General features: G+C 40.3%; 1 protein-coding gene across 8 annotated transcripts in view; it reads left to right on the top strand.

The window, feature by feature from the left end:
- The window catches only part of Pard3 (par-3 family cell polarity regulator), a 539,860-nt gene that overhangs the window by 275,345 nt on the left and 242,972 nt on the right, over positions 1–21,543 (top strand). For 7 of the 8 annotated variants that reach the window (XM_036187588.1, XM_036187587.1, XM_036187590.1 and 4 more), the window contains 2 exons: positions 12,686–12,777; positions 14,989–15,072. In XM_036187588.1, coding sequence (XP_036043481.1) covers positions 12,686–12,777; positions 14,989–15,072 — 176 coding nt within the window. The remainder of the gene's footprint in view (positions 1–12,685; positions 12,778–14,988; positions 15,073–21,543) is intronic. The other variant, XM_036187591.1, reaches the window with a different exon arrangement.

Here is a 21,543-nt window from a genome sequence, read left to right as displayed (position 1 = left end):
TGTCCTGTGACTAGCCTGGGGTTTAGCTCACTAGTAGAGCACTCCCCAAGTATGCCCAAGGTGCCAGGCTTAGTCGTCCATACTGTACAAGGGAAATATATCTTTGGTTAAATAACTTGTTGATTGATGATTACCTAGTATAATAAATTTGAAATGACCAAAGTCTTAAAATTATCTTCGAGTTTTATAAATGTTCTAAGAAAATTTTATATTAGAGAAAACATATTTTATTGTTAATCTGTAAACTGAAAAAAAATGTATATGATTTCAAACCCTAGATGTAAATGACAAAATGTATTGGGAAAGAAAAGCTATATCTTTTCATAGTAACAATAAAAATCACATTGTACCAGTTTGTCTCCTTTTTGGACAGCTTGGTGTATGTTAATTGCTGTAACTAAACTTTGTTCCACATAAGTTAGAGGGCATTCATTTGTTATAAGTTAATTTTTCATTCTCATGTATCTAAAAGGGCATTTTAGCTTACTTAGCATCTAATAGTTACAAGGCAATGTTCTCAGAACCTTGTGTTAATTACTTCCTTTAACCTCATAAAAGCTCCGGGAAGCAGTACTGTTCTTCTGTTTATAAATGAGCAAAGTGAGCCTCCTGCATATGGCGCCCATGCTTATAGCCACCATGTGGACCGGCTGCAGCAAACACACACAGTTAATATTTTATGGTGTTTGGCTTGATATTTGTATCATATTCTGGGAATTATGAACCATGGAAACAAGGAAGCTGTACTAATATTAAAATTTAGAAGTCACACTTTAAAATGAAGCCTTCAAACCAATCATTGCTACATGCCTTGTGACAATGGTTTTTATTTTATTAGATAGCTTAATTCTCTGATTCTCCAGGAAATCTTCCTACTAGCTTTTGTTCCATTGAATTCATCCAGAACATCGAGAGAAGTGGTCCTTTGACTTTCATTTTCATTTCCTTCTCCATCTCTCTTTACCAGTTTCAGTGTAAGTCAGTGGGTGCCCTTTACTTGTGGAATTAGAACACTGCACTCAAGAGCAGTTAAGTCTGTTTGGGTTCCAGGGTGTGTTTGCAGGAGGATTTTAATATAGGACCTGAGTGTGGCTCTTTGTTGGTTGACTAACAACTTAAAATAATTAAGAGATATAGGTTTTCTGGAAGGAAATGTTTTTCTTAGTGTTTTCCTTATGACCCCTTCATAATTAGTAAGGAATAGAGTGTGTCTGCTATCAAGAAATAACTATTTGAAATTCTATCCCTCATAGAAAGCCCTGTTGCTTCTTACTTACCTCTATTCTTGCTCGATTCTTTTCCTGTGTAGTTTCTTCTGGCTAGCTAATTTACTTGAGGAGGCACCTGTGTTAGTTACTTCCTATTACTGCGATGAAACATCTTGGCTGAGGCTGCTTTTAGAAGAAAGGGTGTATTTGATCTTATAGTTCCAGTGGGATAAGAGGTCATCACCATCATGCAAGGAAGTGTGGAAGCAGCCCAGGCTTGCGACTGTAAAGTAACAGCAAGCTGAGAGTTGACAAAACAAGGCACAAGCAGGAGGCAGAGAGCATACTGGGAAAGCCACGGGGATATTCTTCCCTTTATCCACTAAGGTCAGACCTTAGTCTCCTTATCTCCTTCAGCACAAGCCTTGATTGCAACATTGAAATTCCCCGGTTCTCTTTTTCTTCAAACTCTAAAATTCATATTCCTCTCTTGTGTTGTAGACCAGCATAAAAGTGATTAATAACCATATGACAGAGTCAGTATTAGACAGTCTTGGAATCTCCTCCACCAAAGAAATTAGTCCATTAGTTTTAAATTCAGCCTGAGGCAAGTTCTTGAGACCAGAGCAGAAAGCAGCCACATTCTTTGCCAAAATAGCACATGAACGGTCTCCAGCCACTTGTGAGTATTGTTCACTCTAAACTCCCTCGAGCCTGGGCTTCCTCATGGCTCTCGGCACCTCGGTCTTCCAAGCAAAAGAGGCCCACTGAATTCTGCCTGCAGCATTCAACCACTTCTCTGGTCCAAATTCCAAGAGCTTCCACATTTCTTTAAAAAAAAAAGAGGAGGAGAAGAAACAGTTTGTACGGTGAGGTTTGCCACAGCAGTAGCCCTTATCACAGCCATAGCTCGCTCTCTTGTTCCAGTCTCTGTTAAATAATTGCATTCCCACCACCATGCCCCTTCCCTGTCAACCTGTGTCTCCTCCAGGGCCCTGCTTACTTCCTGAGTCTTTGATTCTTAATGAAGTTGCCTAACAGAGAAATTGCAGTGCAGCAATCTCTGTGTGTGAAAAGAGATTTGTAAAACTGTTGTGCACTTTATATAAATAAAGCCCCCTCAGTTGGGAGGATACATGTGTTACACGATATAGTCAAAGTCCTTTGCCCCCCTGTCACCATGTCCCAGAACTTTTCCTGGACTTCCCCTTCTGGTCATTATTTACTGCTTCCCTTAAAGTGAAGCCCCCCCCCCCCCAGACAATGTAATAGAGATTCTCACTTTATTTAAAAGTAAATATTTTATGCTGAGAACTGAATTGTTTTTTCATCATAGATTTTATTCTCTTACAAATCCTCCTGCCAACACTGGCCAGTCTCCTTGAGTCATGTGCACTCCTGGATAGCACTGGGTCACATTCCACAGGGAGAAAATGATGTAAACACATGGGGCAGTTGAAGAACTTAATCGCAGTTTTCCAACCCCAGTTCCACCTCTGCAAGGAGGGAGGAATTGTCTAGACCCAGCTTTCCCTAGTAAGAGTTACTGGTCACTGTGAGAATTAACCAGCTGAAGGGGCTGTGCCATCTGCAGCTCTCCTTGAAGGGCGAGAGAACAGGCGCTCTCTGTTTCCCAACTATTAGTTTCCACATAGTGATTTCCACGATATCATCCCTGCCAGATTATGGTGAAGTGGCTAAAGCTGTTATTTCCAGTATTCAGATTAAGAAAGCAGGATTAACCAGGAGGTGGTGGTGCACGCCTTTAGTCCCAGCACTCGGGAGGCAGAGCCAGGCTGATCTCTGTGAGTTCAAGGCCAGCCTGGTCTACAGAGTGAGCTCCAGGAAAGGCACCAAAGCTACACAGAGGAACCCTGTCTCAAAAAACTTAAAAAGAAAAAAAAAAAAAAAAAGCCGGATTTAGGGCTAAGGATGTATATCACCTTTAGTGTGCATGGCAAGGCCCAGGGTCATCATTATCTCTGAGGATGACAGTTGGGAGGGAGGAGAAGAAATTCAGGCTTAGTGAATTAAACAGGGCACGGCAGAGGCAGGATTCCCCACCCAGGCTTATCGTTCATGTATGCCATTGCACGGTAGGGCCCAGTCTCATGTAGACTGTCCTGAAAACATGAGTGAAACTTTTGTGTGTCAGAAACAGCTCAGCTCTCCGGGTTATACCTTGTTCGGGATCAGTGGCTTGCCCTGTGGGTCTGTGGTTGGTCCTGCGCTATAAAGACACTGCGAGTTTGTTTTTCTAGTTATGATGCAGGGCTGTGCTAAGGATTATATGGGGGCTGGGAATGGCAGCGTTAACTAGGGTCCTCAGTGCATGCTAGTGTTTGAGTTTCTGTTTTCTGTATGTACATGTAGAGTGAGTGAGTGAGTGATTGAGTGAGTGAGTATGTGTGTGTGTGTGTGTGTGTGTGTGTGTGTGAGAGAGAGAGAGAGAGAGAGAGAGAGAGAGAGAGAGAGAGAGAGAGAGAGATATTTTGGCACTGCGATTGAATCATATGTTTTTAAATTTTGTTTTGAGGACTTGCTCTTATTAGTGTCAATATTTCCTTAAGATTGTTTATTACTGACTTAAATATTTTTACTAAATTTTCATGTATTATTTAGAGTGTGTGTGTATCTGGACACACACATACTAACATCAGAGGACAACCTGGAGGCATCTCTTTGTCCATCACCATGTGGTTTATGGGTATCAAGCTCAGCTTGTCAGCCTTGTGCCTTGACCTACCTTACCATCTCACCAGCCCTCTATTTCATTTTATTTTCTTTTTGTTGCTTTAACCTCAGTACATGAAATTTCTATTTTTAAAGGTTATTTATTTATTTGAGACACGGTGTCATATATTCTGGGTCAACTTCAAATTTGCTATGTGGTAGAGATAAAAAAGAGTTTTAAGGCAAGGAAAAGTTGACCTTCTGGGATGAAAATCCACACCCTGAATAAATAGGGTGTTTGCTACATGTACCTTGCTCTCTCCAGCAAAACCTTTGTAATATGTATTTACTTTTGTTTTTTACATTTCACATGTACATATATATATATATATATATATATATATATATATATATATAAACATTTTTCATCTTTTTTTAAAGAAAGGTTCTCACTATGTAGTCCAGGTTGCCTGGAAATCAATGGGATCCTTCTACCTCTTCCTTCCAAGTACTAGGATTACAGGTGTGTGCCACCATGCCAGATGATCAAACATTTTTAAGCATTACTTAATACAAATTAGATGCTATTGATAGAAGACAACTTTCGTCATATTACAAAATGCATAGTTTCCAACTATTCCTATTATAGTACTTATCGTTAGTGTTCACCATAAAGCCAGTGTTATTATTCTAGTCTACTATTGAAAGTCCACCGTAGGCCACTGTTAACTTTGTTCCAGTAGAAATTTTTATTTTATAGGATCTTACAAATTAGTCCTGTCTGTGGAGAGTGTTTGAACTAAATTTTTTTTTGTTGTTCAATTTTATTTGATATATTGAGAAACCTGTAACCAAACTAATGAGAGAGGGAGGAGGGAGAGTGACCCCTCCCCCAGGAAATAAATTTAGAGATGAAAAGGAAGCCATTATGGCAGACACTGATGAATTTCAGGAAATTATTATGATATACCTTTAAAACATATTCCACTGAACTGGAAAATCCAAGCAAACTGAATGGATTTTTAGATGCATGTAGCCTATCAAGATTAGATAATTTCCTCCACTGCTCTTTCCACCTAAGTCAGGGTCTGTGGTTGCACCTCAGGTGGCCTCAAACTTGCCATCTCCTACCCCTTACTTTCTGAATGTTGGGTGTCAAACCCTAGCTCCTGCCTAGTTTTGATTGTTGTAATTTGGCCTCCCCCACCTCCAAAACTCTCAGAGAATACAGTGACCATGAGGTTAACTTCTGTCCCCAACCTCCTTGTTTTGGCTTTTTGGGGGGCTGATTTGGTCTTATCATTCTGTTGTGAAGTCCCTCTGGCCACAGTTCTTTCTCCTGAGAAACTGACCAGTTTTCCATGTAGCTACATGCTTCGTTATGGAAGCCTCTTATACAGACACCTTATGGAATCCTCAGAATTTTCACAATTCTCAGAAGACTTGAAAGCCACGTCCCTCTAGAATTATCTACCAAATGTAATAAAAAAAATGTAGCTTCATTCATTTTGTCTACATCCGAATAAATATTTTCCCTAAGATGCTGTAGTTTATTAAGTAACACGTCTTTCATTTAGTTAGGCAAATTCTCCAATTACTGTCAAAAGTGTGATAAGGAATATTTGACAATTTTTCTAGCAAAATTATTTAAAATTTTTTGTTCTGATAAAAATCATAAGAGCATTTGAGAGATTATAAATTTGAGTGGTTACCACAGGGTCACCCATTTCCTTTTAATATTTAAGCATAAAAATCTGTGATAGGCAGGTAGGAAATGTATGGAGAGAAATACAATTTTAGTATTTAATGAAGTGATTTTTTAAATGATAAATTACTATTTACAACTGTGGTCTTTTATTTTCAAAGTTCCTTGGAATACTGTATGTCTAAAGACAGGTGGGCGATCGCATCTGTTTGGATGGAGAGGGCACTGTGAAGCAGACGAGTGCTGTTGTTCCGATCCTGCAACCATTTCTACATTTGCTCTACTCAGTAATGATGAAGGCAGGGTTGAAGCCATAACTTTGCTAGTTGTTCTCATTTATCTTGCTGTGGCATCCACCTAACCTTTGGACTTTGGAATTTTATATGAAGATGTGAAGATATTTGACTCTCCAATAGAGGACAAGAGGACAGCTAGAGCCAGTTTTAAGGCTCTCCACAGTTAGAGGATATTTAGTTAGACAAGTGCAGTTTTCCTTACTGCATGGCTTGCATGAGTCACGCAAAGTGTCCCGTGGTGCTCTGAGGCCCTAACCCCAAGGCTTTATGTTACTAGGATAATGGAAGAGAGTCAGAACACTGAGGTTTCACAAGAAGCCTGGCACAGGAGCTTCACATAGATAGAGCCTTCAGTTCTGGAGTAACTGACCGCAAACTTCTCACTCTGCTGTGTGTATCAAGTGTTCATTGTTTTCTCTGTTAACAGAGAGACTGGTTAAATAGAGCCAGAACGAATGCACAAACAAAGATTAATTTATATAAATAAAGATTCTAGAACCTGGCAAAATTCCAGAGGAAGTGTCCAGGATGCTGAATGAGTTATTTTCATAACCAGAAAGAAAAGAAGTACAGTACAGAGATTGCAAGTCGACTTTGGCTCTTGGGTAGAACCCAGCAGTCTTCAGCTTGGGACTGAACGAGGTTGGTTAGTTACACCCGTGCACTCTAGAGTTAGCTTATAACATATAAGCTATATTGAAGCTCACTTTACACGATTGCCCATTTGCGCCAAAGTTTATTTCCTGTTCTCAGCCAAATTAATGAGCTTCTCATTCTTTTCTCCCCTTTGACTCCATGACACTTTCATGCTTTCTTTTCTTCTCTTTTCTTTTTTTCTCTCTTTCTGTGTCCCCTCTCTCCCCCTTTCTTTTCCCTCCCTCCATCCCTCCCTTCATCCTTGCCTCAGTTCCTCCCTTTCTTTCTAATAATACAGTGAGAGTTTAAGCTTTAGATTTTGGGGTTCTTTTTGTGCTGGAAGCTTGCAAAAATAAATAGTACAGTGGAGTTTTTGTTGTGTGTGTTATCCTAATGAGTAAATTACATCTGTACTTAACACAAAGTATATAAGCAGATGTGTCCATGCTGAAGTTACTGAGATGCTGGCTTTTTCTGAGGCCCTGGAAACTGTCCACTTGTGAGTCCTTTACCTGATCTGTCAACTCACCACCTACGAAATGGACCCTTGAGGAGTGTGTACTGGGAGAGCACACCTTAGCATCCTTGGGACTAGGCATGGGCTCCTTGCCTTCTATCTTCAAAAATAAGTCTAATGGCAAGTGGCCTAGAGGGACTAGATGCTTGGCTGAATCTAAAAGGTTCTCCATCAATGACAGGCATTTCACACACTGCACTCAGAATGAAAGGAAACAGTGTGGCAGTGTTCAGGATCAGAAACCCCCCTCAGCCTCTCCTCTCAGTATTGGAGACTTTCTCCCCAGAGGTCCCCCACAGTCCTCCTCTGTGGTTCACATGATACAGTAATGTCCTTCGTTTCCTGGAATCTTTTGATTCCCTGGAATGGAAAATTGGAAAAGATGTCAGTCTTGGGCTGCATCTCTTTCTTGCTCTTATTCTCCCTGGAGTCCATTTGGAGCTGTGGTAGAGCACAGTGGACGATTGTGCACAGCTTCAGTAACAAGGCACTCTGATCAATCTCAACTCTTACATGTGTTCTTGAAGGTAATTTCTTATACTTAAAAAAATTGTTAATTTTTTCAATATGTATCTTTCTCCCAACTCACATTCTCTATTGGGATTATTAAAGTGCCTGATTTTTGTCCAAGTTATTTGTAAAATCAGACGGATTACTGTTTCTCTTTCCTTGTGGGGCCAGGCTTACAGATACCTTCAGCCTTCTGCTCCAACTGCTCCTTCCCCTCCATCTGAGACTCCATAGTTCTGTCCATTGCTCTGCTTGAGCTTCTAGGGTTTTGCTAGAGTGCAGTCCTGAACAAGTATGCAAGAAGAAGTGTGCAGGGAGTGAAAACCTTGTGTGTCTGAAAATATACTGCACACATGCTCCCTTGACCATTAGGCTTTTATTAGTATGCACTCTGTAACGGTAGTGTGCTAGTTAGGATTTCTATTGATGTGACCAAACACTGTGACCAAAAAGCGAGTGGAGGAGGAAAGGATCTATTTGGCATACACTTCCACTTTGCTGGTCATCTCTGAAGGAAGTCTGGACCGGAGCTCAGACAGGGCAGGAACCTGGAGGCAGGAGCTGATGGTGAGGCCGTGGAGGGATGCTGCTTACTGGCTTGCTTCTCCTGGGTTGCTCAACCTGCTTTGTATAGGACCCAGAACCACCAGCCTAGGGATGGCACCACCACATTGATCACCACTTGAGACAATGCCTTGCAGCTAGATCTCATGGAGGCATTTTCTCAATTGAGGTCCCTTCTTCTCTGATGACTCTAGCTTGTGTCAAGTGGACACAGAAAACCAGCCTGTGCAGGTAGTATGTGACATAAGAATACTTTGGTTTTAATGGGTCCCTGGGGTCCTCCCTTCGTTCTGTATGGACTTGTTTTGAGGGCATTTGCACAGTACACAGCTCCGAACATAGGCAGAGTTTCTCACTCTCTAGCCACAGTGATCTTGCCTTTTGTTCTTGGTTCTCTGCTTATCAGGCCCCCTCTTCTTACTACCTTGTAAAAGCTCCTGCAAGGGAACTGCTGTGTGTAAGGATCAAACTGGCTTTGGAGTTGTGATCAGTTTATGTCTGTCTATCACGAGGCCTACATCTGGCAGGGTCCATAAAGATATTCTAGGCTCACCTGCAAACTTTGGAGGAGCTAAGATTCTTTCTCTCTGAATATTTTCCTTTTTTAAATTTTTTATTAAAAGATTTTCTATTCATTTTACATATTAACCATGGATTCCCCTGTCCTCCCTCCTCCCCCCCCCCCAGCCTTCCTCCCCAATCCACTCCCCATTCCCACCTCCTCCAAGGCAGGGACTCCCCTGGGGATTCAGCTCACCCTGGTAGATTCAGTTGAGGCAGGTCCAATCCCCTCCTCCCTGCACCCAGGCTGAGCAAGTGTCTCAGCATAGGCAATAGGTTCCAAAAAGCCAGCTCATGCATTAAGGACGGGTCCCGGTCTCACTGCCTGGGGGGCCCCTAAACAATGCAAGCTAAACAACTGTCTCACTTATCCAGAGGGCCCCCAGTTCCATGGGGGCTCCTCAGCTATTGGTTCACAGTTCATGTGTTTCCACTAGTTTGGCTAGTTGTCTCTGCACTTTTTCCAATCTGAGTAGTTTCTTAACAGAGTTTTCTTCTTCCACCTGATGTTGTGTACACACACACACACACACACACACACACACACACACACACACACACTTGATTTTTCTCATCCCAGAGGCATTTCACAATGAAAATCCTTTGTGTTCCTTGAAGCACAATAAACATCAGGTGTTATACAAGTTTCCCAAGTGTGGATTTTTCATGTAATTGAATGGGCAGAATGTTTCTATTAAGCTATTTTGCAAGGCATGCAGAATATGAAAGGACAGTATGCAAGCTCACCATTACTCTAAAAAATGTATTATATTAGGGACTGGAGAGATTGCTCAATGGTTAAAAGCACTTGTTGCTCATGCAGGGGACCTGGATTCAGTTCCATCTACATGGATGCTCACAACCATCTGTAACTTTCATTCCAGGACATCTAATGTCTTCTTTCAGCCTCCATGGACTCCTATACACACATGTGGTATACATGCACTCATGTAAACACGCACTCATATATACAAACAAATAAAATTTTAAGTGTGTTGTTTTGGTACATAGTTACCGCGAAATATTTATTAAGGTGTATCTCTTGCATCAAGTTCTTAGGGTTTTTTTGGAATTATTGTTATTATTTTAGTTATTTGCCTGTGTATTTCTGTGTGGGGATATACATGAGTGCAGACACTCGCAGTGGCCTGCCTGTGTATTTCTGTGTGGGGATATACATGAGTGCAGACACTCGCAGTGGCCAGAGTCCTCATTTCTCCTCTAGCTGGAATTATATATGGTTGTTGAACCTTTAGATGTGTGAGCTGAGAATCAAATTCAGCTCCTCTGAACAAGTTGCACATGGACTTCCACTCTCCAGCCTCCAGTACTTGCTTTTGATGACATGTCAATTGTCAAGTTTTGCAGTAGCACAGTGCTCCAACACTGTGTTATACTGGGGCATTGGTCATCTTTGTTTCCTCCGTTCCAGAAACGAACATGTCTGTCTTGTCCCCAGTTTGCAGAAGGCGTATAGACAAAGAAAGTAGTCACCAGATCTCCCCCAGCATCGCTCTCAGGTGTTTTTAACACTTCAGCCTGAGCTTTTAACCTCTGTATCCTTAAATAAAATAGGAGGTGGAAACCGCTCTGCTGTCTTACCTTACTGGCATCTAGCTTAAACTAATGTGATCGTCCTTGAATATTGATCGTGTGATCGTAGAGTTTCATTTTTTTATGGTTAAAGTGGGATGCAGTATTTAGTTTTGCTGACAGTAATTGTGTGTACATAGCTTTTAAAAAGACAAACGGTGTAGGAGCTGATGCTGACCCATGCAAAGGGTTAGAGATGCTAATCTGTAGTTTCCTCAGCAACTGAGTGCAGTCTCATGAAAGGAAGTGTCGTGGCCCAAACTGACCACCATATCCAGATCTCTAGAGTCTTTTGCATGCTCAAGGGTCTGGGGGTACCTACTGTAGGGAAATACTCTGCAAATTGCCTCTTCCTGGTGCGTCTCCTTAATGTGGCTGTTTTCCTGGTGGCACATAGGTGTCTGAGCAGGGGATGCATCTTGGTGACATTTTAGTGAGACTTAAATTATTAATGTATCTTAAAACAAAATGTCTTTAACTGGTAAGACCTTTATTTTTTTTCTTTACATCCAGCTTATAAACGCCCCTGCCATCTCCCAACTCGCCCAACTCCCAATGGAGAAGCATCATTTAGGGAGTAGGTGTTTACATTCAAAGTGCTGTTCTCAGGCAGGTTCAAGATGCTGTTAACCTTTGAGATGTATTATGTGCTGGTGCTTAAGAGAGATAGATGGCTAAGAAGTACATATTAGAGCCTCTCAAAGCACAGGAGCATCAATCTTCAAGCACCCAGCTCCTCAGCCCAGGGCATGCAGGATGCACAGGCTTGCCTGCCCCTACCTGGATGCCTGCCACAGCTGGAACAGCGCAGTGCCCTCTCCTCCTGACTCTGCATTCTTTGGTGATGGCAGGAAGGAGGTGAAATCATCTGCCTTTCTCGAAGCTGCTTCAGGAAGGCTCTGGGTTGTTTGTCCTGTTTGTCATTTTGTTGACAGTTGTGTCTGTTGATGGCATGCATGCACATGCACGCACGTATACACACACACACACACACACACACACACACACACACACACACACACACACACTCTGTTAAGTAATGTATGTGGAAAAATAGGAAATTTGCCAGGCATGGGCACATGCCTATCTCACCATTTGGAAGGGGGAGTCAAGGGAATCAGGAGTTTAATGTCATCCTTAGCTATAAAGCAAGTTTGAGGTCAGCCTGAACTATAAGATCCTGTCTCAAATAAAATAAAATGTTTTTCATTCGTGGGTTCCCTTTCCCAGCATAGATGATTTAATAAATTCCCAGTGAAACAAACAATAATAAATAAATACTATAAGTAAAGAAATAGAAATAAAACAGAAATGAAAATAAAATTATATATATATATATATTATTTTTATGATCATAGAAGTAGATAAATTAAGATATACCTAATAGTTCCCTTTTAACAACTCTAGAGGTTGCTGGGAGGTAGTTTTGCTTTGACTAGCAAGATTTTACAGAGTCTGTCACTGTTGCCAGACAGTTCATTCAAGTTGAAATAAACTTGGTCCTCTGAACCAGTGTATTTGGAAAATGAGTCTTTTGTAAGTATGTTGATTTAGTTAAGAATGCTGATAACAATCAGGCATTTTCATCATCATTCAAGTGGTCTCGAAGAGCCACGTAAAGATTAATTAGTGAACTCTTCAATGCAAAGATATTAGGCAAGATGATAAACTAAGGTGGGCTCTTAGGTAGGTTGTGTTTCATTTATTTATGGAAACTACATTTATTCTGCCTTGGTCTTTTGTAATACCAATATACTAAACAATATCTGTGATACAATAGTGCATTTTCAAAGGCACATGCAAGTACAACGACTGTACACCTGAATGTATTTACTTTTTCTTGCCTTGGGTCTTGCTGTGTACCACTAAACAGGTAAGAGTCTTAGTAACCTGTGAAAGTCAGTTGCTTGGGGTTGCTTTTTGGGAAAACTCCCTGGAACAAGGATTTAGGTGTGGAATTTTACCTACTAAATTCTCATTTGACAAGCTGCTAATAGATAAAGAGGGGGAAGAATTTGGTATAGAAGTCTGCGGTAAGTGGTCATGGTTTATTAGCACCCCAACTGTTTTTGCCTTTGAAGTAATTTAGGCTATAATGTCCAGTATAAAGATGTTCGCTTATGAATATATCACAACACTGCAGCAATATAATTACTGCCTAAAACATACATTCAGAAATTGATGGGCAAATAACAAGATGAACATATTAGCATCAATTACAGTTAGGTTTTCTTTCCTATTCTGGGAGTGCTTGTTGACCTCTTGGAACACATTGACTCTTGAGACCCTTGCTTATTCAGGAAAGCATTCCTGTTTTACCAACCAAGAGCCCCCTCCTTAGACATAGCCCTTTTAACAGAGTCATAGTGCTTTTTAGCTTCCTTCTAACCCAGTATGCTTTTCTTTGTCACACTGCCTCTAGGATGAAGAAGGCGCAGAAGAAGACAGCAGCCGAGTGGAGCCAGTTGGACATGCTGACACAGGCTTGGAGAATATGCCCAACTTTTCTCTCGAGTAAGTTCCTATGGTTTGGCCTCAATCTGTACTGTGTATGTGTAGCATCATTAATGCATCAAGTGTTCTAGAAGCATATGGCATGCAGAATGTTTGTGCTTAGGTGAAAGCCATGCCTGAGTTGCTTCATTTTCTCCAAGAACATCTTGCTTGGTGTGGAAGCTCATGTGTACCTGCCCTGGGTTTCATGCCTGGCAAAAACTACTAAGTTAGATTAACATAGTATGTTAAGAGCTCTGTATACACTGTAACTGTTTTCAGATGGCTTTTTCTGTCTGTACGTTGATCATTTGTTCAAATTTGCTAAATTAAAAGAAAAAAATCATATATATTTTGTTCTTCATACTAATTGGATAAAGTGTTTATTGGTCCCCGTCCCCCCCACACACACGTGTGCACATTTTAGTTGAAGAAACAGGATCTGTGAGGATACTTGATGGGATGATGAATGCCATAGTGTGGGAGTGCAGAACGTGATTTTAGCCTTTTCCTCCTTCACAGCTTTAAAGCTATGCTGGATTTTAGCATGTTTATAGTGGCGCCTGCTCTTAGTACCTCCCCCTGGTATACAGGAGCAGGGAGGGCAGTCATACTGATCTTTCCTTTGTGAAAACAACAACATATTTATAAATAGTTCAGTGTTCTCTTGGTCTTCTAAGCGAGGTGGATAGCATGAGTTTACACATAAGTGGCCAGCATTTATGATATTTCTGTTTTAGAGATGATTGAGGCACCGTCATTTTTTTTAAAGACAGAATATAGAATAAAGTAAAGCTATTCAAATTGGGCCTTTCTTCATTGAAATGTTAATGCTCAAATAGTATTAGTGATTTTCAACAGGTTTTTATGTAATGGAATGAAAAATGTTATACGTAATGTTACTTAAGTAAACATTTTAGTTGTGTGGATGATGCATTTGTTTAGAGAAGGGTCTCACTGGATAGCCTAGGTTGGTCTCAAACCTATAGCAGTCCTCCTGCCTCAGCTTCCTGGATTCTGTGATTGTAGGCATATGCCAGCACACCTGACTTTTATTTTAATTAGTATGTGTAATCAAAATCTCTGTTCCTGATTCTGTTTTGATTTGTTGACTATCCCTGTCATTAATTGCACTTAGTCTCTAGATAAGTGGGGTAGTCAAAGTGCATATGCTATCACCAACTACTTACATGAGAAGTATGTTTGAAAATTTGGTATTTTGTATTATATAAAAACTGTGTAGTGATCTTAGTCAAATCCAATGGTAGTCACTTATGACTTTCCAAATTGCTTAAAATAGTTATTTAATTGAAATTTTATTTCCAATATTGATTGATACTCATACAGCTCTCTAAAATTGTATGTATATGTTGAAAAATCTGGAATGAAAGCAAAATCTCATAAGTAGTTTAAAAATTTACCTTTTCTATATTACAATTTTCATTAATTTCAAGGCAATACTAATAATAAAGATTCATGGAAGTGGCTTTAATAATATCAGTTCCTGGCCATCACATGGAGTTCAGTTGCTCAGAGGTAACTCTGTGCTAGTTCATGGAATACATTTCGTAATTTTAAAGAGCAGTCACAAACAGGGTAAGTAGGTGGCCTCCATGGGCACATTTGAGAGGATAAGCTTCACAAACCTCTTGTAGTTCTCTGTAGCTTAGGAAAGTGACTGGATCATCACAGTGAGTCGTAAGGACATTAGCAGTCTCCTCTGGATGGTCAGCCTGTAGGTACAAAAACGTTGACCTTTTGGGGTTATTGGAAGAATGGATGAATTGCCTTGCGTAGGAGCACTTTGTAACATGTTGTGTGCTGTGTGTCCACAGTGCCTGTATTTAGCTAGCCTTAGAGTGCTCAGGTTAGATGATTGGGGGCAGAGTGTTCATGAAGTCTAGATCTCCTAAGCGTGAAGTCATGTTGCTCAGAAGAGAATGGTCCGAGAGGACCGCTTCTGTGCCCTTTTTAATGCAGCTGTCTCTGGTGATTGCTCCCCCCATGCCATCAGACTAGCATTCAGGTAGGTGTACCTCAGTTCTGCCTCCATCGTCACGCCTGTGTTCTTGAGTGTGTTCACGTATGCCTGTCGCCTGGTGGGATTTTTTGTTTGGTTCTCTTTTGTTGTGTGTTGTATGTCTGTGTTTTGGCCGTTTTGGTTTGTTTTGTTTCTGTTTTGGTTTGTTGACAGTCCATGTTCATGCTACCTCATTCATCATTGTCTCACAGTGATATGGTAAAGCTCGTACAAGTCTCCAACGATGGAGGGCCTCTGGGAATCCATGTAGTGCCTTTCAGTGCTCGAGGAGGCAGGTAATGTATTTTGGAGGTTTTTAATTGATCATATTGTCCACTGTTTTTTTGTGTGTTTGACTTCGTACATGCATAATAGAAAAGTTTTCAGTGGGGTCAGTGCTGCTTCCATTATACATATATGTCGTCCATAGCCTGATCAAGGATGTTTCTGTGCACAGGAAGGATTCGTATGTTCAGATTATCTTAACCAACTCACCTTTAGCACATCCTACTACTTCCTGGACTGTTTGGCAAGCTGACAACTCTGCCTGCATTTACAAACCCCAGGAAACTACAGCAATTATCTGGGGAAAATAAATCATACACTAAAAATTACCTGGATATCTTAGGTGGGAATTTGTTTTAAGTTTGTATCTGTTAGCTCACTTCTTCAATTAGGTAAGACACTGATGGTTTTTGAAAAATTCCTTAGAAAGTTGGGCAAGCTGACTTTACTCTCCAAATGCTCACGACACCAAATGTTATGCTGTTATTTTCAACCTCATTACTGCAAAGAATATGATTCCTTAAAGTTTACAAATGTCAGATGAATTTTCTTCACTCTACCGCGCAACCATGCAATAAACATTGTTTTGTATGCTTTATCATATTCCAATAGTTTTGGTTAATTTTTATAGTAGTGCTTGCTTGTTGGGCAGGTGCCTTGGCCAGATGGGGTGTTCCCCTCTATCCCGGTGCTTACCCCTGAGCATATGTGACCTCTCCTCTTTTTGTTCACTTTGATTACCTGGTGAAACATGTTTTTACCTTGTTTTTGAACCCCTTAGTTTTTTTGTTTTGTTTTGTTTTGTTTTTACTTTATTCTTTTAGGAAATATGTAGGCTCTCTGGGGGACGTGGGGGAAATTGGCAAGCAGTCTTATTCCAGTGTTTTAGAACTAAGGGACTAGGAGTGTACCCCAGTAACCAGGAGCCCAGAGCAGTGACAGGATGTTAGAATAGGCAAAAGAGCCTACCTGGTGACCAGAACCTAGACCAGTGGCAGAGAACATGGAACATGGACAAGAAAACCACACTCGATAGTGTAGGCATATGTCTAAGAACACAGAGCCACAGCTGAGAAAATACATCAGTTAGGAAAGCCTACAACAGACATTACAAATTAAGGCTAGAGACTGACAGTGAAATCCCAGACCAGTGACAGGGAATCAGCCTCATGTGCTACAAGTATTATCCTGCGTGTTCTGGAAAGTAGAATATGAATTAGGACATAGCCAAACACGGGCTGCACTAATCTAAGCTTGAGCAATTGTATTGCTTTCCTGTTAATTAATTATGGTGACTGCTAGTACAAATCTATGTTGTTCCTTTGGTTAAAATATAGCTGTAGATTGACTTGAAGCTAAAAGTTGAATTTATTAAAATTCTATTGAAGTACCATAAATTTTTTGCAGCTCATTATAACATTCACCTTGAATTTTAGAGTGGTGTTTTATTCATTACATTTTTTTCTTTTTTCTCTTTTATTTTTAATTTAAACTTTGGAAAAACATTAAAATATCTTCAAAGAACTTTCAGTTAAATATTTTTTTTATCCAATGTATCTTGGCTTTATTTTCTTTTAAAGATATTTAGAATTATCTCAAAAGAAACTTGAAGTTAAAATGCATGGGGCATAGCTTTCCAGTATTGCTGTATCTGAAATTTCTTGTGAGCTGTAATTCATCTCAAATAAGATTGTTGTGTATGTGCCAACTCTGAACCAGTATTTTTATTGCAAACATGTTACTTTCTCTCTTGTATTACACATTTCCTACCTCCCTGTGAAAGACATTAGAATAAAATAAACAGATGACAAAGCCTAAAGCAAAAGGAGAAAACAGAAATAAACCTGCCAGTAGGGTGAATTCAGAAAAACATTGCAAAGCCTGCAACAGTTGGTGGTTACCATGGTGTTGGGTTTGGATGCACAAAACCCATTCAAGTAAACAAACAAATTTTTCTGCAGAACTAGCCTCTCTAGAGCTGAGTCATTTTTAATTTCCAATGAGGAAAATTGTGTACAGCATTCGTATATAAAGAACAAAGACTTTGATCTAGGAAAAACAGACTCTTCATAAATCCTGTCTCGTTGCTGTCCATCACCAAAGGAAGTCAGGACAAGAACTCAAGCAAAGCAGGAATCTGGAGGCATGAGTTGATGCAGAGGCCATAGAGCAGTTGCTTACAGGCTTGCTCAGCCTCCATTTTTATAGAACCCAGGAACCCCAGCCCAAGGATGGGACCATTCACAATGGGCTGGACCCATTGATCACTAATTAAGAAAATGTCTTACACCTGGATCTCATTGGAGACATTTTCTTAATTGAGGCTCCTTCCTCTCTGATGACTTTAGCTTGTGCCAAGTTGACATAAAACTAGCCAGCACACTGGGTCTACAATCTTCTTCATGAAGTTGATGCTTCCAGCTCTTGAGTTGGGTGGACATTAATAGAGATGTATATTGTTGCTTAGACACAGAGTCCTATCTCTAGGAGACTAGAGCCTCCAGAACACTTGGGGATGGTCCTTTCTGTTCTGTTAGAAATCCTGAGAGGACTCACCTTGTAATGAGGATGGTGGGTGCCAGGAAACAATGGATCAACAGAAGACTAGATTTCACCATCATAAACCATGAAAGAAACTTTTCTGTGATAAGGAAAGTGAACACCAGGAAGTAAGGTGAACAGAGATTTGCAGTATAAGTGTGATAGCTAACAAATCACATCATTATATTATGTGATAACTCTTGCTGTAGTTACATGGTGGATGATCTGTGAGCTGGTAGAAAGGCCTATTGGAATTTGGAAACTGGGGCTGGCTAGTGGTAGAGGGTAATTTTAAATGTGATGGCAGCTTACACAGGCAGATTGAGCAAAGCAATAAAGCAGAAATGAATATGTGAGGTAGAACTCATGAGGAAACCACATATCCTTAGTGGGAGCACAGTAGCACAAGTATGTCCATTGAAATCTCCAAGAATAGTTAGCATGAAAACTTCCCCCATCTTGGGCCCTCTCACATCCAGAGCCATACCTAATTCAATAATTTCCCCAGAATATTTTTATAGAAATGATAAGTAGCTGTAATCTTTGGTTTTTTGTTTAGAATTTCAAATCTAATTCAGAATGAGAATTATGCATAGAGAAGGGACATTCCTTGGCTGCTTCAGGTGTTGTATGTAGTGAAGGAAAGCAGTAATTTAAACTTGTGATGTTGAGTCAGAGAGAGCTTTATAGCCACTTGGCTGTGGCAACTTCATTTCTGACCTTGCCAGCGCTGCCCTCTGGAAGGCCATTTTCTCTGGTGAGTTGAATGTTGTTCATGCATTGGCAGTATTCACATGACTCATCTCCCAACTCTTCTCTGGATGGCTGACTCTAGACTAGACACAGAGACAGTAGGAAAGTCCACAGGATTATCTCCTTATGTTGCTGAGTCACTTAAGTCTCTTTGTAGACATTTCACAGAAGTGGTGAGTTGATTCCCCTCAGAATTCCTTATCCAGTTTCGTTACTTTGAAACACTTTCTCTTTACATCTGTCATTTCATTTCTCTCTCATATGACAAACAACTTTGCTTTTGGTTTTTTTGAGACAGTTTCTCTGTGTAACAGGCCTGGATATCCTGGAACCAGGTTGGTTTTGAACTCACAGAGATCCACCAGTTTCTGCCTTCAGAGTGCTGGGATTCAAGGTGTATGCCACCACCACCTTGCTGACAAAGAACTTTAAGTCACAAATGTAAACACATTCAAGACATTCATAACAAATTACTATGAGATCGTTTGGCAGAACTAGGGTATTTTATATGTTCCTTTTACTTCTAAAAACTATCCAGAGCTATGAATTCAAATCCCTTGGTAAATAAAATTACAGGCCAACTGTTTTGGCAGAAGCAGGAGGATCTTAAACTCAAGGCCAGCCCGGGCTTTATGATAAGAACTGACAAGATTAAAAATAAAATAAAATAGTAATGACTTATCCTGACTGTAGTTATTGGAGAAATTTTCTGAGACTTTCCAATGATACAAAAATATGATTACAGTATAACCTTAGGCCAATACAAAACAAGATACAAAATCATTTACCAAACTATGGGCCAGAACTATAAAATTGTCAGCTTGTATATTTCCTTGATGGACTTGAGAAACATGTATATTAAAAAATACAATCCTCATGCTTCAGGGATTGAAAAGACTTGAGACTATTGACTGTTGCCTTCTGTGAAAGCTCCCAAGAAGCACTATGTGCTTGACCTTTCTTTGAAAAAAATAAGGAATCTGTCCTAGATATGTTATTCTGGACAGGTAGCTGGTTCCCTGAGGACGTTCCAAAGGAAGATGCTCATCATACAAGAGTGCTTAGTTTGTTCCGAGACAAGAGTCAATCCCAGTGCATCTGAAGATGATGCTGGAAAGGTTTTACCTGGCTCTGAAGCCTGCCTCTTGTAGTCCATGTTCTGAATCTTTCCCAGTGTACAGAAGTGTGCCTAAAACATGCCCATAGCATAGCACAACCTGCTTCTAAGGGTCTTTCTTCTTTTGTTACTAAATATTTTCTTTCATACTACCTTTTCTTATGCAACTGGCAATTAGATGTTTGTCAATTTTATTTAAGGAATTTTTTGTTATTATTTTTATTTATTTATTTCAGATGTAAGGCCACAAAGTAGTTTCTAAAGACAGAATCTGTCAGCCCCATCCTAGAGTTATGGCCATCACAGATGAAACATACACCATGGAAGCAGTTGTTCACACTGGGCGTGAAAGCATTAGTTAATAAATATAACCAGGAGCCAAAAACATGGCTCATCAAGGAAAGTTGCCTACTGCTAACCTGAACCCTGAGTTCCATTGCTGGGTCCCACATATTGAAAAAAGACCTGACTCCACAGTGTTGTCCTCTGACCTCCACAACTGCATTGTCGCATGTGCATGTATGTATACACACATAAATAAAGTGCCATAGGCATTATTTTCTGAAATAATTTCATGGAGAGATGGTTTAGTGCTTAAGAGTACTTGCTCCTCCTGCAGAGACCGGCATTCTGTTCTCAGAATCTGTGACAGCTGTCCCGTTAACTCCAGCTCCAGGGAATCTGACCTTCTCCAGCAGGCAGAGCATGGTTTGTGGCCTGTATGGAGCCTACCATTTTTAGCAGCTTTCCCAGGTACCTGGGTTGAACCTGGCTCTGTCCTTTTTATAGTTCTAGAAAAAAAAAATGTGGTTTTGTAATTGGAGTAGAATAATGTTGTTTAATTTCTGCTTCACTTGAATGAAACTCCCCCTCTTTATCTGTCTTTTCGTCCAGTTCATGTTCTCTGAGGTTGTGCTGGCCATCCTGCCTAAGGCCCCATAGATGCTGGCAAGCCCTCTACCAAATTCTTTATAAGGATTCTTTTTTAAATTAAAGCTTTTTTACATTCTTTGTATATGGTATTATCTTACATAAAGTCATGTTCATACTTGTATTTTGAACACAATCTCCTCTCTACCAGGATTGTTATTTTAACTAAAGTGTCTATAAACTTTCCTCTGGGCTCTCCACTGCGGCCATGGCGATGTCCGTGGTTCTGAGCTACAATTGCTGATTCCCACTTGTAACCCTGGGGGGAGCTGATGGGGTCTTTTTGCCGGGAAAGCCATTCATACATACCCTGCCTTCACTGTTGTGTTTGTACCGTGTCAGCGTTTATTAAGATAAACTGATCATCCACATGGAGCTGGATGGCAGTTGTGGGAGTGGAGATCATCAAAGCAAAACTCACACTAGCCCAGCCAATTTGAACGTCAATAAAACATTTGTTACTTATTTTCAGTTTTATCATTGGTTATAATTTATACTTAGAATTAAAATGTTAACATGTGCAACTGAGTTTGTTTGAATTAAGTGTATAATTAGGCTAATGAACCTTGTAAAAATGTAGTGGTGAATCCTTAATATAATCTGAGCAGTTAAATTTCTAATTATGCAACCAAAATCACACACAGAGATGCAGCATCCAGCAGCTCGCTTCCTGCGAGTCTGCCTCCTCCTGGCCCCGAGAGAGTGTTCAGCAACTGTGAGGGAAGGTTTTAAAGAGAGAGAGACATGTAATTGTCTATTTTGTTTTAAATAAATTATTCAGAATTGAGATTTGTACCTAGTAGGCATAGGGCTTCCCTTCTTCCCTCCCTCCCTCCCTCCCTCCCTCCCTCCCTTCCTCCCTCCCTTCCTCCCTCCATCCATCTCTTCCCTCCCTCCATCCATCCCTTCCCTCCCTCCATCCATCCCTTCCCTTCCCTAAAATAAGAAGGTAAATAAATCTTTGTAGTGAACAGTAGAAGAAGAGTAGGTTTGAGAAATATCTTAGTCTAATAAGAAAAGAAAATCGTATTTCTTTGGCAAACCTGCGACTGATGTAAGATCTACCTGAAGTTCACATGGGAGCTGGAGATGGAGCAGGCCTGTTTCCACATCACCCCACACTGCAGTATTTCTTCATAAA

This window comes from Onychomys torridus, chromosome 5 (assembly GCF_903995425.1).
Source record: "Onychomys torridus chromosome 5, mOncTor1.1, whole genome shotgun sequence".
Taxonomy (NCBI): Eukaryota; Metazoa; Chordata; class Mammalia; order Rodentia; family Cricetidae; genus Onychomys; species Onychomys torridus.
Note: the sequence above shows the minus strand (reverse complement) of the source record. Positions and strands in the feature narration are given on the sequence as shown.